This window comes from Aphis gossypii, chromosome X (assembly GCF_020184175.1).
Source record: "Aphis gossypii isolate Hap1 chromosome X, ASM2018417v2, whole genome shotgun sequence".
Classification (NCBI taxonomy): domain Eukaryota; kingdom Metazoa; phylum Arthropoda; class Insecta; order Hemiptera; family Aphididae; genus Aphis; species Aphis gossypii.
The window spans coordinates 26,471,380-26,491,003 of NC_065533.1; the positions used below are offsets into that span (position 1 = coordinate 26,471,380).

General features: G+C 29.3%; 1 protein-coding gene across 1 annotated transcript in view; it reads right to left on the reverse strand.

Annotated features, from left to right (window-relative positions):
* The window catches only part of LOC114119029 (nephrin-like), a 395,167-nt gene that overhangs the window by 140,558 nt on the left and 234,985 nt on the right, over nucleotides 1-19,624 (reverse strand). Inside the window, exon 2 of the mRNA XM_027980484.2 lies at nucleotides 1,643-1,775. Within this exon, the coding sequence (XP_027836285.2) occupies nucleotides 1,643-1,775 (133 nt within the window). The remainder of the gene's footprint in view (nucleotides 1-1,642; nucleotides 1,776-19,624) is intronic.

Genomic DNA, 19,624 nt, shown 5'->3' on the forward strand with positions numbered 1-19,624 from the left:
TGTATAATATGAAAATTGTTAAAAAGAGATGAGCACGAGTAACGTAATATTTTTTTTTTTAGTTCGACCTATATTTTTCTTGAAAACTAACCAAACAAACAAAAATATGGTTTGTATATTGAATTTGGACTAAAACTAATTAAAATCGAACATCAAATTACATATTTATGGACCGTTATAATATTTTTGGTGACCTAAACTAGTAAATAATAATAATCTTTTAAAAAATCATCTGTTATAAACTTTATGTATCTAACCTAGCACCTATATACAATATTATACACACCATGTGCTGCAGCGATATAATACAGTATGATGTTATGGTATTCGACGATATACTCGTTCGGACAACTTTGCAGTGAAACGTATTCCAGATATACGTGGACATATTTTATAATGCCAACAGTATGACAAAAAGCACATATATTTACGGCTCAACTCACGAAGTTGACAGGTCAGTCGCCGCAGCTGCGAAATTAAGAAAGGACGCAGACAACAGTTCGCGCAGTCGGCCAAATAAACAACGTCGTCGGCTATTATACAATAAACACACATACACACACAGAGAGCAAGTATATATTTTTATACTTTCAAAAGAAAACGAATGTTTTTTGTCAAACTAGTGCGCCATGTCATAAAAAGTTAAAAACAGGCGAGCAATAAATTTGGCGACTAAACGGTCAGTTTGAAGATGTTCACTGCCGCTAAAAAGTAAACCACAAAGTATAAATATATATATATATATATATAAAAACCAAAAATAGACGTAGTGTACTCGACCGAATTTACAACACTGAAACTTTTATTATGTATACAATGTACATAATATAGTGTTTACGTATTAAGCGAACATATGCGTTGTATAATATAATATACATAATAATATATTGTCCGTCGAGATCGAAATTCAGTCAAAGATTCTATTTTATTGTGAGTTGGATAAAACCGTCCATTTCCCGAGAACAAACTTCCGTTTACAAAGAAAGACGAATAATAATAATATAATGGTAGTATTGTACGATTATGTATGTATGTATATTATATACTCGTATGTATAACCTGCAAAAGTTATGAAAACAATTTTTGTTTTTATTAATTACATACCTATATTTACGTTATTTATAGAGGTGATATTTTCTAGTTACACGTAATTTCCCAGTTTAAAACATTTCAATTCTATGATTTTTTTCCTATTTTCATATATTTTCATTGATTGTTCAGGGATATTAATTTTGTAAAAAGTGCTCTAAAATAATATACTGATCTCAACATAAATGTACTGTGTAGTAAACGTATTAATAGAACTTTTTTAGTAAATTATTTTACCATTTCAAATTTAATTTTATGGTTTCCGTTCACAGAAAAATAAATCCAGTTAATATTGTTTTAAACTTTTAAATACTACTCTTTAAGCGTTTTTAAATGTATCGGTAAAAGAATTGTGCTTTAATACAGCCAATCAAATGTTGGAGTAGATTCATAATGGTTTCAAATTTTCTATCAAACATAATTTATTGTTATTTTTAATTTAATTAAACCAGGCGGCAGAATCAGTAAAATTATTAAATTTCTAATAAACCCTCCGATCGGATAATGGAATCACCTTTTCCGATAATAGAATAATATGGTTTATTTTATTTACCTGTATATTGGATTGGTCTGTCCTTGTTTGAACCAGATGACTAACGTAACGCGATCATTTGGAGTCGGTGGAGTCATGTTGCATGGTAAATATGCCACCATACCAGCCACAGCTTCCACGTTAGTGGTGATCACTGAAAACAGTTAAAAAACGTATTATTATTTTAATTTTCTTGATTTCTGTTTAATCTATTTTATACTAAAATAGGTATATATTACTAAATCTAAATCAGTTATAATATTATGTTGCATTACAGTTGAATATTATCATCTTTACAATAATTATTTACATTTATTGAAATTTATAAACGTTATTGAAGACTATGTTATTATGTTCGTCGTGATTTTAAAACAGAGATATTATTGTGATACACAAATATTTATGAACGAATGGCAATTTAAATAAATAAGCAGCTCCTATATTATGTAAACTGTACAGTAAGATAACTACTTTTTATTTATAAAATATAAATTTAATTTTATATTTTTTGTTTTTAATAGCATATATATGATGTTAATAAATAATAATTATTATTTGTATATTTAAAGTTATGTACCTACAGTAATTTAAAATTTTAAAACCTTCGTACAAATAGTGTATAATATAATTACATTTTTCTGTCTCAAAATCGAGAAATAAAACGCATGATATTGCGTTGACTTAAATTTAATATTACACTGTCCATTAATCGTTACATTCGTTTTTCGACGTCACAAACACTGTTGAACGACAACGAAATATTATAACACACGATTTTTTTGATTTTTTTAAGTTCCACACTAAACGCCCTTTCGTTTTGAAAACAACAATGCGCAAGCCTGTTGTACCTACATTGTCAGAATTTTACTTCTCCTAGTCGGTTATTTCGGGTAACGAGTCGATGGCGATAAATTACCATATTGTAATTATTATTATAATCATCTCAATATGTAAATGTATCATATCCCGTTAAAATATAAGACATTTCTGTCAGATAAGAAAACTAGAATAGATTTATTACGAGGTTAAAACACGTATGATGGTCAATTCTACCAACGGAAAAGTTAATACCTAACCGTGTGCAAATAAAATACGTTTAATGAAAACCATGGAAATAATATAATATAATAATATTGTTGTACACCGACCATATTCGATTAACAATAATTCTAGTTCTATTTTAAAAATTATAGGGTCAAGAAAAGCGTAGAGACAATTAAAAAGGTGTAGATTTATTATTTCCAAAACTACAACAAAAATGTAATAAATAAAGACGGCATTATAGGAGGTTAGATGGTAAATTCTAGTGAGCATAAGTGTTATTAATTTGGTTAGTATCAAGTTATAACAGCGTGGTCGAGATATGATGGTCGTCAATATTAACAAAACACTCAGTTGATAAAAATTCATTTAGCCCACCGTTTTATGAATTCTCTACTAAAACTATTACCTAACTTAATCATTTAAATTTCGCTACTTTGGTTATTTTTTTAAATTATTACAGACATTAATATACTAAATAGGATGATATAGAATTGATATTATGCATAATAAATTATAATCTCAAAAATTGTTTACGACAATTACAATATTACATTGTCTATTTACAACTTATAAAATACTCTCGTTATTTTTTTTTTTAGGTACAATATGCAGAAAACCTAAGTCATTGATGTTTGCGAGTGTTAGGAAATTGTTTTTATAAAAACCGAAAAAGCTTTATTTGCCCTAACTGATTACTTATCAAACGTTTAGTATGTAATCCCTTTACAGTATAAAACTAATTACCACAGTTTTCAGATAGTGCGCCAATTAATTCACCATTCTGCGAATCCTTTTCAACAGTCGGTCCAGTTTAAGAGAAGGAGGAAAAGGAAATAAGAATAATACCAATAAAAATATACATAAATAAAAATAATAATATAATATGTACAAGAGTAGAAAACCCTTAAATACAAATCGTTTTAATAAATAAAAACGGTATGTAATTTTTTTTCTCATCCTTTTTATCCCAGATCTTCCGCCGACAACGCAACCTAAATAGCTGGTGCCAGGGATGCAGCGACCGAGAGGGGTGGGCAATCGCTCAACGTTTTGACGGGCAAACGTTTTTCTTTTACGCCCCAAAGTGCCGACATCAGCTCCAGGACGCCGGTGGCGGTGCACACCCGGTCTTCGTCTTTCTAGTCGTTGTCTTCGTTTGATTAATAGACCGACTTTTCCAATTGAGCCCATCCGCCGTGGTCGACCGGAAAAGTTACTCTCCTCAGAGTCTTTCGCCCTGTTTCTTTTTCGTTCTATTTTTTTCTCTCCATTATTCGGATCCACCCACAACCCCGACGTTTCAGTCGGGTTGCAAGCGTGCGCTGTCGTCACTTTTATTTTTATATTATAATGTACATCGTTTTTTTTTTTCAAAATGATTCAAATAATCTTTTAATCATTATCATCTCATTCTCATTGATTTTTTGAAAAACGAATAGCTTTACTTTATATCGTATCATGTGGTGCACAGCTGCCGGTAAATTGGAAATCAAATGTGGACGAAAAATTTACACTTTACAGTTATATGGCTTTTGAATTTTACTGAAGTTTTCCCGGAAAATCTAATTATACATTATGATACAATATTATCCAAATGGTTTCTAGTGGCAATTGATGCATATTAAAAAAATATAGCATAATATTCTGTATAAATAAATAGGCACAACATACAAACTACAAGTATAGGAAAACCTATCTATAAATAGATTTTACAAAAGTGGGTTTTTTTAATGTTATTTAACAAGTAAAAGCGTATTGTACATTTGGACGAGGAATAATATTAAAACATTTTACAGGCGTTATTTGAAATATTTTTTTTTAAAATTTAACTCCATTAACATAATTAAAGAATACCTAATATAATTCATATATAGATTTTAAGTTTAATTAAAATGTTTCCATTCATCAATTATAGTGACTGTTATTATTATTTCTGATAATATTATTGTACTAATGTATTCAAATATACTAATAATAAATAGTAAATATTATAAATTAACAGAAGAAAAAAAACAGACATTCCATATATATAATAAATATGCATATTGAAGTTTCATATTATTAAAAATAATACAACAATAAAATAATGAAAAATAAAATTGAACAAATTAAATTAACTCGAATGTACCAAATTGGACTATTCAGTACGCCGTGTTAAAACTATTTTTTTTACCTAGGTACTGGTAAAAAAAAAACTGTTATTACATAAAAAAACTTTTTTGTACAAAGATCGTAGGAAGATTTCCAACTCAATGTTTGTCAAAAAAATCTAATAGTTGTTAATTGTCAATGAAATATATCATATCAAATTTAAACCGGGCTATTAATTATTAATATGGGAATTATTTTTTATAAAACGTATTATAAATAATAAGATTAAAAAAGTAAATTATGAATAAAAAATTCAAACGTTGAAAAGTGACTCAAAATAAATGGATCCAAGTGATTGTGACCACATTATAAAATATCTTGTGAGAAGATATTTTAGAAAATTTGACTTTTTTTTAGTTAAACTAGACTTTTAGCGATAGAAAAGACAGTTTTAAACTATTTATATTTTTAACACACGTCCACACGGTAGGCTGATTCACAGGCATGCACTATGTAGATATAGCTAAACGCAGCCTATATATGTACGACTATGATTTGCTGCATGGTTTGAACGCATTTTTTTACATAGTCTATAGTTCGATGATCACAGACAAAATTTTGCGATCGGCGAAACGAGAGAGAAAAAGAAGTGAAATATAAAAATAATAATCGTAAACTCACGATATAGCACGCCCAAAACTGATGCGCGGTAGATAACGCATTTTACAGCCGATACCCCCGTTTTATTGCCTATCGCGAACATTTGGATTTAATAAACCGTTTTCGATCTTGTATCGGCGTTTTTTTTTCTTCTTGTTTTCGGATACCCCGGAATCAATAATAATATAATTTGAACTTTTTTTCTCGGTGACGGCCGTTTAACTTTCACCCGAGGCGGACTTTTCCAATATTATCCATCTATATACATAACCGACAAAGAAAATAAATACATCGACGCAAGAATTACACGTACGCTTTAATGGCGGAAAGCACGGCGAGTGTTTATAACATTCATGTTCGGTTGCCAGAAAATGTGTTATTGTACCGGAAGTAAGAATGTCCATATTATAAAATCTTCAATAATTTATTACCAGCAAATACGTTATAAAGAGTATTTCTACATCGAGTTCAAATCGAATTTATATAATGATATGTATTATCTATAGTTAAACATTGAACTACCATATCACGTTGATCGTAAATAATGAAGTAATGGAGTAGGTAGATACATACAAAATATTTCTTAGCAATGTAAGAAGAAATAATATATTATTATATTATCTTTACCTACCTAGTTGATGTTTTTTTTTTTATATGTCTGTGTTTGATGACGCGTTTTGGAGTAAAATAAACTCTTGCATTTTCAACCGTTGAGTGTGGTTTATGTTGAAAATGTAATCCAGTCGGTATTTTGAAGGGATAAAAAGTAGAAAATGTCCCGTATTTAATAAAGAATTTGAAAAACTAACAAAAAAACTGTAGATGATTTGAAATATTTATACTGAATAAGTTTTTGATAAAATCGATATTGTTTATTTGTCTTTTTTTTTTTGTTTTTTGTAACGTAGAAATAAATAACCGTAGATATAAAATTGTTACCAAATATTAGTATTAACAGATCGATTTTAAAACGTTTACTTAGAATAGGTATTTAAGATTTTTTGTGTTATTTATAACTCTTAGAAATTTATTTTTATTTTTTTTAGTCGAAAATCGATTATAATATTTTTCTTAAATTGGTTTAATACTTAATAGCGTTTTGAAAATATGAACAATACATAGATAACATTTATTTAAAGTATTTTTAGTTTAAATCTAACAAAATTAGACATTTAAATAAAAAATAATGATTTTTTCCTCTTGAATAATGATTTTAATTTTCGTTATTTTAGTCATTCGTTTTAAACATTTTAACACATGTTAATCTTAAATTACCATTTCAATCGTCACTATATTATTGCACACGAGTACTCATCGTTATTGACACGTAGGTTAGGTACCAAAAATAGTTTGAAATTAAAATGCTATTTAACGCTATCCTCGATCGTTAATAACGTGTACATATATATTATATATTATCGCGACGGTCCAAGAGGATGCCAACACAATTATATTATTTCTGTGCAAATCCTGTGAACAGTAAGTCGTAAACTTCGTATTATGCGTGGACCTATGACAGCGGACTGTGCTCTTGTAATTTTACACGCACCTAAAAATCGGCATAGTATATGTACGGGATGCCGATTTTCGAGGCCTATTCAAGCGTGAAAATTGATTTTCCGTAAAACTGCCCGTTTGAGCTCGACCCTTTTTGTTTCGGCTAAAGCCCGTTTGAGTAGGTACAGGTCATCACGCCACTATTATAATATTACATAAATTGTAATGCGCACGAAAAAGTTTCACGTGGTGCAATATTGTTTTGGATCGTTCGGGTGAGTGCTTTTGAAATTCAAACTATTTGATCAGTTACAATATTATGATATTTATTTACGTTTCGGTTATGTAACTGCTACCTACTCACATTATGTATAATATATTTTAGTCGTGTAGACTTTGTGCATATTTCGTTCATCATTAAATTGTACTCGCCTAATTTTCATGTGGAAGTTCAAAAGGCTTTTGCCCAGTTGAATTCTTGCCATGTATAGTTTCCAAAAATGCGTTCAGTGACTACCACTACGACGGCAGTAACAGATACGATAATATTTGACGTAAACCTCGTGTTTACGGAACTATGAAGTCAAACGAGAGATAATAATAATTTTTGTCTCGAGAGACAAGCAAAAATTGTCAATAAAACACAATGATTTTTTTTTTTTGTTTTCTACTGATTCACGAAAATCGTAAAATGAATACCTACATAGTATTATCATATTAATATTACTCATTGTTATCTTATTTTATTTTAGTTAATTGTAAAATTTAGTCTAACATTATTTTTTTTTCAACTGGTAGCTAATAAATATATTTATATTTAAAAGTAACTATTGAAGTTTTACGGTTCTTTCCGGTACTTGCGTTACGACATCGTTATATATAATAATAATATGTTTTGCATTTGAATTATAATTTTCACACACGCATTATAAATACAACGTTAATACTTTGTAACTACATATTTTAATTAACACGTTTTCCATGGTTATTTAGTTATTTTTCGGAATAATGTATTTTAATTAACGCATTGTTTGAAAAATGATTTTGAAAGTTTGGTTATTGTTCTCCTTTTCTTTTTGTTAGACACTGAACTCATTAATAAAATATATTTACCAACGTTGTCAATCAATGTTGGGTACCTACGTTTAAATAACTAAATAATGAAATAACTTTGTTTTTTTTTATCCTTTACAATAGAGCATATATGTACTATATATAATACAACAGTTGTACCTATACTAGTATACTGCATTAAAATTAATTTACGTAATGTTGTTAATGAAATGTTTAATTAAGTTGTTGATCATTTAAGTTATAAATTAATTTTACTTTTGTTCATGAATTGTGTTAACATACAATTTTATTTCAAAATATAATCAATACAGGCATCGAAAATAGAACTATAATAAGAACCAAATTACGTAATAAGTTTACAACATTGTGGTTATTATTTTTATAAATAAGCATTTAATTAGTTATACATGACATTATATAATCTAATGTTGAAAACTATGACGATTAAATATTATTTTTTTTCACAGTAGAAATAAATTCTAAATTGATTTAAAACGTATTCAAGTATATTATTATATTATAATATAAATTATAATTCTCTAACCGAGCTTAATTTCTTTAAACTATTTAAATTAAAACTTTAAAAATCTTGACTATTTTTATGAGAATTATAATATTTTTAAGGATTAAACTGAACAGAATAGGACGTTTAATTGTGTGACTTAAATCTAAAAACTGGATGTAAGATTATTGTTGATGATATAATATAATCTGATATATAACAATAACAATCAAAATATCAAATTTGGTATAATGAAATTTTGGATAAATGGATAATTTAAGCTCAAATATAATAATGTTAAGACTCTGAATACGCTTAAATTTTTGAAGAAAAAATAGTTAGAATTAGTTTTTTAGTGTTGTTAATAATAATTAATATACTATATTGTACCTAATATTAAAAACATTTTTTTCAGAAATTTTTCAAAATCAAAAATAGTAAATTATCCAATCTAGGTACTGAATCAATATTTTAAGTTATTGAATTGTAATAATTTTACCAATCATCAAAAACTGAATAAAATTAATACATTTTATGATCAAAGTAATTGTTATTCATAAGTCATAAAATAACTATTCGTGAAGTAACTGATATAATTATAATATTATCGAACACATAAATTATAATTATGACGTACATAATGTTATAAGAAGTAGAATAATATATTAACGATGATTATCAATTATAATAATTTACATATTTCAAATACTGTAATTTTTTTTTGTTTTTGTTTTTTTTTTTTTTTAGCGTGATGAGTAACATGGAATTATGTGGTTGTTGGTTGTTTTTATTTCCTAGCACAATCAAGTAGACAAAAAGATTTATATTTTTGTTGAACAACTAGAATATTATTAACAGTATAACGTAGCAATATTATTATTTTTTTCTGGTGAAACTAGCAAACGTCAAAAAGAGTATCAAAAACCTAACATAGTGGTTACCGATCGAAACCTCAAAGATGTAAGCATTAAAAAACAAAATAATAATAATGATAATAATAACATTTTCAGGAACACATAAAATGCGAACTTATAATTATTATGCATACAATAAACTGCGAAATACTTAATATATTTACATCACATATTCAATATCCGCTTGTTATATTGCTATTACGAGGAATTCGGCGAGGTTGATATTAGCATACTACTATAGTACCTATGACATAAACATGAGTTTCCAATATACCCGGTAACCGGTTACCCACATCCATACATTACCAAGGAATTTATATTATATAATAATAATGTATATAATGTATATATATATATATTATATATACACTCAAGGATTCTTGTGTGTGATACGATTGGTGCCGGTCGACGACAACGACAATATTATTTCCCTGTCGGTCGGTCGCGAAATACTATATACGTACACACATAACATTATACATATAAGTACATATACGACGAAGAGGAAATGTCGAAATCGGTTCGGGAAGACTGCGTTCGTGACGAATCGAAATTGGCCCCCATTTGCATTCCAATATGTGTCAACAATACGCGCCGAACGCCTTTCCTGAAACTTTCTCATCCAACGGGGAAAAATGAATTTGTCGTATTTCGTTTTTCTTGTTCCCGCGAAACTTCCTTCCCCCCACCACCACCGACTAAGCATCGACGAGTGCCGTCATGCCAAGTCGGTCGTACTACTCGTACTTAAATCGAATAGCAATCGTACATACAAAACTCCAGCGGATCTTCTTATTCACCGTCAGTGACAATAAATAGAACGATTTTTCGATTGTTGTATTTATATAATAATAATATGATTTGGAGTCGACGTCGCAGCGGACGACTCAAAAACGATAGACACGATTCTAGTATTGCTGCCTCAGAAATATAATGTCTAACCACATCATTAAAATAGTATAATATTTTGTTTCTCAAACGCACATACCATGTGTACTATTTTGTTATCGTTATTAGATTTACGCGTGTCCAAATAAAACATTACACATTGATTTCAATTATAATGCGACGCTAATACTCTGTAATATTGGCCATGCGATTATTTAGATTATATCAACCATATACTATATACCTACGTTATTGTGAATATTATAATATAATAATATGAACATTTTTAGTTATCGATATAAGTCTATATATCAATTGAACGTATATTCAACGTATTGTAAATACATTATACAGTCCAAAAGTTTTAGATTTTTTCGTCTCATCAAAATTGTTTATTACGCAGTTATATACTATAATACAATACAATAAACATTATATTGGAATGCTAAATCGCAATCGAAAGCGTATTTACTGTTAGCATATTAATCCATCGTTCCCTGTAAATAGATTTAAATATTCTGTCCGTTTACGTAAAGAAGACGGTGGTGAGTGTAATACTATATTGGCGGAGAAAGGACAAAAATGGAACTACCAGAAAATTAATTATATCTCCAACGAAGATGTAAGCCTTAGATACACAATCCCATCATTCACTACTGCAGGCACTCCGCACCAAATCTCTTTCTCCCTATATATTTCGCCCCTAAAGCGTCATCCCAAATTAATTATTTTATCGAAAGTATATTATTCCCAGACACACAATTCCTAAAAGGTTTTCCCTGGCTGACGGAAAAGAAGAAAAAAATTGAGTGAACGATTCCAATATTGGCAGAAATGTAGTCTCGTTTCATTCGCATTTGCAGGTTTTGTAGAAATTGCCTTTTCTCTGATTCACTCAGGTTAAAGGAATGACGTGTTGTCTTTCTAAATCCCAAGGTAATAGACCGTTGTTATATAAATATCAAGCTCGGTTTCCAGTAAGTTATCTTGAGCTTTCACTCACTTTTGACGACAAGTGTCTATATATACTTAATAAAACCAATCAAGTCCGACGGAACGATAATATAATATTTCGTCAATTTTTTTCTCGAATATTTCGCAACACGTAAAATACGAAATGAAACGGTTTCCGTTCGATCGTTAAACGTAACACTATAGTATAGACCGTATATACGTGGAACATATTATTGTTGTTACTTCGAAGGAATTTTGGTTTTGTTCACAACATTTTAATAATGTATCGCTGGATACAACTGTTTTTTTTTTCGAAATGAACAACGTTTGAAAGATTTATTAGAATTTGTACGGCGGCGATAAATTAAACGTGATAATTTAAACTTAAGTATGCTGCACAGTATTCACATGTATAATTAATGTTTGAGTGATCTCTTGCAGACGGTATATACTTATCAAAACGGTAAGTGGTAACGTTCTATACATCACGTAAGAAGATATCGTGACTTAATAATATAAACCAAAAATGCGTGGATGGAAATATTAATTTAATTCCGCCAAAATGGCGTAGATACTGATGAATTAATTTGTGCGACGGCCAACGACGACGTGTTACCGAACGCCACACATTTGGTTCGAATAAAATATTATAGTTAAAATTTGTGTGATTGTCGGAATAAAAATGGTGACGAAACAAAAAAAAAGAAATTTAACTATTGACACGTATTACGTGTTATGTAGGTATCCTATTATCACACGAAAAAAACATATTTATGACTACATTTACATTCTACATAATATATCGTTTGTTCTTATATCATCATGAAAATATTCGCGAAGAGGAGTTTTAGACATACGATATCAAGGTTTACAGTGTTTACAATACAATGTTATATTACGACGCACAGTCAAATATTTGCGTAAAACTGCCAAACGTTTAAATATCATTTATTTATCTTTCTCGTTGAAATGTATAACATTACTTTTAAACGGTTGGAGTAAAATGTACATCTAAGGACATCACTATGGTTGTATAACATTTACTGTACCCGACTTTTGAGTTTATTAATAGTTATTATAAATTTTTTGTAATTATATACACTTTGATGAAATACCGTGTGTACTAGGTACTATGTCGACTTCTCAAATGGTAAACAACATTGGAATACTTTAGATTCTGGTGGCCGCTTTGAATCGATATACGTTTTACTAGGAAATATATGATATAAACCGTATTAATAGGTTCAATTCTTAGAACGTTATGATATTAAATACATCGACATAATAAAGAACTATTCCAAAGAGAAGACCCTGAGAATTCGTCATCCGGAAGATTGTATCGTTTCCTATTTTTTTCATCGCATACATAATTAAAAAAAAAGTTAAACACTTTCGTCATTATCACAACAACCATAGTATGCAATATACTTCTTCGTCCATCGCCGAATATAAACTTATAAATAAGTAGCTATAATACATATTAACATATTACATTCAATACTGTCAGTATCGTCTTGTCACGCATGACAGTAGACACCTGAACTTCATTTCGGTAACAAACCAATGTCTTGTCAAATACCTTACACAACATATACCACTGACATTGGATCCCTCACAGACTCTATGGAAACAATGCGATAGGATGACAACAACTCACGAATCACATTGAAGACACTGAGATTTTTGAATATTGCTCTCTTTTCAGATTTCATGAAAACAAAAATAGCTGCTATTACTAGTATAGATATCCTTTCTCAACAAATTTTTATTTTCTCACATCCAGCATATCAAGATCATATATAAACCATAAACATCATTGGTGGGAAAATAACTAATTACAACTGTAGTTAATTCTATTTTTATTTCAGTGATGCATCACTACCCCAGTACCCCACTCCCCATCAAAAAAAATAAAAAAATAAAATAAAATAAAAATAAATAAATAAATAAAATAACATTTTTATCAAAAACACATGGTCATGAGTCCAAGTAAATTTGTTGTTGTTTTTTCATATCGAACAATCAGTTAAATTCATATTTTATTTAAATCTTAATATTTTTTATTGATCAATATTACTTTTTTTTTTTTTTAAAAAAAAAAAAAACACTTAAATGTTCACTATTTTTTATTACATTTCTTTATTTATTTAAAATTTGACCTAGACAGTAACTCGAAATAAATTTATAAGCATAATATAATATAAGTGCCCGAATTTTAAATTATTATTATTATTTTATTATTACTATTAAATGAGCGATAGTCTGAGTTAATCTACAGCTGCCACAAAAAGCCAAAAAGCATTAAAATATTTGTTGTATTAATATCAGTATTATAAAGAGTTTGATAGTCCAGAGGTTTAACCATATGACAAAACCTTTTTATAAGATCTCTCCAATTCTGATTAATACCTTAAAATAAAAATATAATCAAGTATTGAATATACTTATTTTACTAAAAAATGGAATCAAATACAGGTTAGCTAATATATATAACGCGTGTGGGAGGTTGTCGAAGTGAACAAAAATGTTATGAAACAAAGAAAAAAATAATTAATTTAAAAATAAGCTGCAGTGTTTGGTAGTAAAAACAAAATAAGGATGAAAATTGATGTAGACATATATTAACGACTTTATAGAAAAGATAATATTTTTATAAATATATTTTACGTCAAAGCTCAAAGATTGATAAGATTCTGAAAAATACATTTATTTTTTTTTTATTATTTGAAAATTTAAGCAGATGAATACCTATTATATTTTCTTAAGAAAACTTTTTCAGCATTATGGGATTAATAATACTTGACATTATATCAGAGTTATTTATGAGTTTTAAAAAACTAGATTCTAAATACTAGTATAATATAAGATATAACATACTACGAAAATAATTTTTGTAGTACTGAATATTAAAAGAGCGGAGTACTAAAATGTACATATTATTTTAAAGAAAATAATATAACGCCATTTTAAAAATCAATTACTATTTTTAGTGAATTATTTATAAAATATAAAACAAAATTGAAACGGCCTAGTTAAAATATATTGCTATACATTTATACCATGCATTAAAATTTTAAAAATTATAGGAAAAACGTGATATAAACAACATATATGAACAAACCATCACTCGTTAAAAATAATGACACATATTTGGGTATATAGAATAACCTATATAGCGAAATTAAACATTACCATATAGGTTAAACGTGATAAAACATAACTTTTGTTTGAATTAAAATAGTTTAATGAATTTTCCATGAACAAAAACTGTGCCACTTCAGAATTCATAAAACGTTGAATTTTGTTTTAACGCGCACCACACAAAAGTTTTAATCATAATAACTCTTAATAATATTTTCTAAAACACTTGTGTTGAATCCCGATCATCGCGTATAATATAACTTACTCAGTCGATTTTCGTCTGATCGTTTTTCTTTTTAATAATAATAAACTTTAAGCAAATTTAAGATATCACGTTTACTATTTTAACCACTATTGCTTGCAATACAATGTATTCAACAAAATAATATTATATTTTTGATATTTTCGTACGATTTAAATTACACGTCACTTAGCGACAATGTGATAATTATTTTACAATACCTACTTAGTGAACGAATGTGATAATATTATGTTATAAATGGTTAACAAAAAATAAAAAAATAAATTAACTGTGTAAATTAAAACACACTAAAATGCGTACGTTAAAATTGTATTATTATAAAAATATACTACCTAATTGAAATATTAAACCATGGATGCCAGTAAGACGTAATACAACTTGACAACGTGATGAATATACAATTATATTATAGAAAGGTATTAAATATAATACATATCAATGAATACTTTCTCAGCGACTGTAACGATATTATAATATGACATAGCAGTTAGTTCCGATCTTCATGGACAGTTTAAGGTGATTTTCGCTGAGTCGTCTATTATTAAATAAATCCTATGTCTGCGTTTATGGTGTAATTACTAATATTATGATAAATATTATTTATTGATTATACGAAAGACAAATCGTTAATTATTGCTTACGCACACTGTCGATGTGGTCGATCGTGAGGTATTATTTTCAAGATAGGATTTTTTCTACCGATTTTCAAATACCGTATTGGTTAAATATTTTTCGATTCAAATTTTAATATTTCCGTTCGCTAAAATACCCCAAACAGTTTGAATGTTGGTTAATTTATTTTTGTTTTTATTACGTCGAAACATAGAAACATAATATTCGAAGAGGAAACTAAATACACTTTTGTTATTTTGAAACATTTTTAAATAAAAAGTAACTGGTGAGTGATTTAAATAAAATAAAACAATGCATTGCATTTTTTTTTTTTTTGTTTTAGATTGTAGACTGTTGTATGTACCTATGTTTTTATCTCAATAGAATGATATGAAACATTTTTACGGAATAGTAAAAACGACGTGATGTTTGTTAGATTGAAACGTCATAGGAAAAAAAAAGTCTATTATTATATAGGTAGTAAAACAAAGTTTTCCGAGTAACTGTGTGTCGCAGAAAACTATTTCGTCAAGTTTGCACCAGTTATTTTGTAGTACCTATATTATTCACTCCCAACCTTGTTAGTGTCGAGTGCCGTTTGACGCGTATCTTGCACCAGACCGTGGACACGTGCACAGCGGCAGTTTTTGGAATTTCTAAATCCCCTCCTATCCAGCCGTAAAAAACGCATTTTTATCGCCATTGATTTTGTTCGTATATCATTATATACGCGATCTTCGACGGCGGGTCATCTCCACGAAAATTCCGCATAGGTATATACTGCACCGGATTTGAACGATATAGCCATTATGTATAAATTATGGTTATACCATATTACTATTATTATACGACGGTAAGACCGCCGCCGTGGAGAATAAACGATTATTATACGCATTTCGACCGCCCCAATGCAAACTTCGTGCACAAACCGTCACCGTCCCGCTTGTATTTAATAGTAATAATAATAATATGATCCCGAGATAAATATTATTTTATAGGCTGTTAGTGGAATTATATTGAAAAAAAAAATATATATACACACGCAAGATGATAAATTATTATAACGTACAGAGCTTGAGTGTATATATATAATGTGTACACACACTCTAAACGACAAATTGCCTTTCGATATTATATCATCTTCGTCGTACTCCGCTGAGGCAAAAGCTTTTCTTCTTAAGATTTACCACCACTCCAGAGCACGCCGGCCTATACACGACTGCCGCCGCCGTATTGCATATCCATTATCCCGCAACAGACTTCATCCCCTCCGCCGCCAAAGGTTTCCCGTTCGTGAAGTAATATACGTATATATGTGTGCATATGTGAATATGCGCGTGTGTGTGTTTTGTATACGCGCGATTAGTATATACGGGACCGTTATTTTTTCCAGATGATTTAAAGTGTCATTACGTATAAAGGATAATTCGGACGGGATGACGGGCGAGCGCGCTCTCCCGGATAAATAAAAAACGAACCCCGTCGGATGAATTTTCATTTTTTATTTCATTACACGATACGCGCGTATACGGGTGCATTTTTTTTCCGCGTGTGAAAATTAGAGCGAATCATTATCGTCTCTCGACGGCGCGTTAATATAGTATATGCAAATTCACACCGTAAAAGGGACAAGGTTTTAGGCGTCGCGGGCTAAAAGGGAAAACTCGGATATAAAGAAAATAAGCGTGCGCATAATATATTATATGCGTCGTTATGATATCATTTTATATAATATTATGCCTCTCACCCGGACCGGGTCGTATTGAAACCGTCCGTCAGATGGCTGGCTGACTGGCTGGCGGGTCGCCGAGGGCGTGTGGGGAACGACTGGCGTTATTTTTTTTCTTTACATCGACGATGCCAATGTATTTTAATAATATTGTCGTGCAAATGAGTGTCATAACAGCTGATGGTATGACGCGTTAACTATTCGCCGTCATACTCGACGACATAAACACATTATACATTAAAAAAAAAAACTTTTCCCTTACAGATGCATAACTTCTTATAAGTGTATATTATAAAATTAGATAATGTGTAAACGTATTAAAAAAAAAATAATAGAAATATAAAAAATACGACATGCAAGTGGTGGCAGGTAACTCTAGTGAAATTTTTAATTTTTTTTGTTTTATCGAATGTGATTGTAATACAAATTTATTTCAATGAATACGGACTTTCGTGTAAATACATATTTTTACAATAAATACTAAATATTTTTCCACAAAACATTTTTAAATAATATATAAATAATGTTGGATTAAATATTTTTCATCACCGAAGAACCCTCTCTCTCGGTTTATATTTTTCATTCTTTATTTCTGTGAACGAAAAAAATTGAAGCGCCATCATATTCATAATCACTCATGTATGAACAACTGCAAGCGCGTTTAAAAATAAAAAAAATTAAGTACATTGAATAAATCGAACAAATAAGTTTGTGTATACTATGATGATTTCAAGTTTTTGATTTCTATGAATACTGTACTCGTATATATATATCGATATATATATGTAACTACCGAGTGTAGTTATAGTCCCACGAGTATACCATATTATATTACTATTATTATGATATTACTAGGTATTCCATATTGCTATGTATACTTAATCAAGCTATATAAGTTAAAGACAGACATCAATAAAAACAATTGGAATCATAACTGAAATCATATTATGACAAAGACATAGGCAATTAAAAAAATAAAAAATAAAAATAGAAAATCACAAACTACAAAAAAAAATGTCATGTAGTTAATAAACACGGTATAATATATTGCTCGGTCATTTATGCCGTGTCTGCAGATGGGCTTATTAAACTCTGTGCACCGTGTGATTTATTGTTGCCCAAACAAAGTATAATATGTGAATGGTAGAGGACATAAATTGTTTTTCTTCTTTTTACAAATTTGATTTTTGGTCTGATACGTGCTCTTCAAATGATAAATGTAAGGATTGTACTTGATTCATTTGTATCATGTGCGTGATAAACATAATAAAATGTTTTTCTTCTGAGGTGGTCGTAAAGATCGTAAACGTTGTAAACGAATATTTTTTAATTAGACGTTTGACAGTTACATTTTGTAAATTTTCCGTTTTAATTCCAAGTACACGGATAATGTTTAAAAACATATACCTACCTACGTAGCTATTTCAAGTATATTTCGTAATTCCTGTATTTATTGTATTTATAAGAAATGCTATTATTTTTTAGTTAAAAAAAAAACTCAAAATCACATATTATAATAATGTCGGTTTAAAATAAATAATATCATATTACTATAAATACTGAAAAAATATTATAATTTATTCAGATTATTTTAATAATTATATGTCATAAAAATTAAACGAGTGAATTACATTATTTTATTGAATAAGGTATAAAAAATAACCTATTACATTTTGTACAATCGCTGAACACAATCGTATTCTTAATTAGTAATTAAAATATATACGTGAATAATTTATATTTTTAGATCTAGACATTATAAATATTATATTATATCTTAAGATTCGTTTAATTTAATTGTTATCACAAAACGAAATAAACATTTCATTGCGTTTTGAATAAATTTTAATGACATAATTATAAAACATTTTCGGTATTTTAAAATAGGCAATCAATGTAGGTATAAACAATGATCTCCGTAATTCGATTTACCATACTACGCCCGTCATTTTGGTAACCACTGCAAACCGCACAATTATAATTTTGATTTAACATAAGTAATATTATTGTTAATCATATTTTGAAAAACGTAAAATAAACATAGACGTATGATATACGATTGGGTCACAAGTTGGACATTTCTGGTCTACACAATTACGTGCGACATAACAATATGTTAAGACGTTTCCGGTAAAAGTAATCATTATGGTATGAGTAATAAACGAAGTGTGATAATAAAACGATACATTTCGTAACGGCGAGATGTATCTGCCATCAGTGGAAATCGCTAGCTATACACACCACAAACCAATAATAATATAGTGCCACTATTTCCGGTGGAAATATAGGTACTCGCAACGGTATGCGTACGACGGGTACCTGGCGGGTGCGGCTGCTTCTCCGAGGATCATTGCGTGGACGTCGGACGGCGGTCAGTCTGTTGTAAATCACAACGAAATGTAACCTCCTCCCCGTCACAACGACCTAACATACACACACACAAACACACTCACACTTATTCAACCGACGTACATGCAGCATCGTTCAGTCGTAGCAGGACACGGCCATTAGTTTTCGGTGGTCCCGTCGTCCGGCCCTAATCACCCCGCCGCCCGGAGACTTTCAAATGCTCTCTGTCTCTCTCGTGTGCGTACATAATATACTCATCGCGCGCGACCACTATTAAAACGAAAAT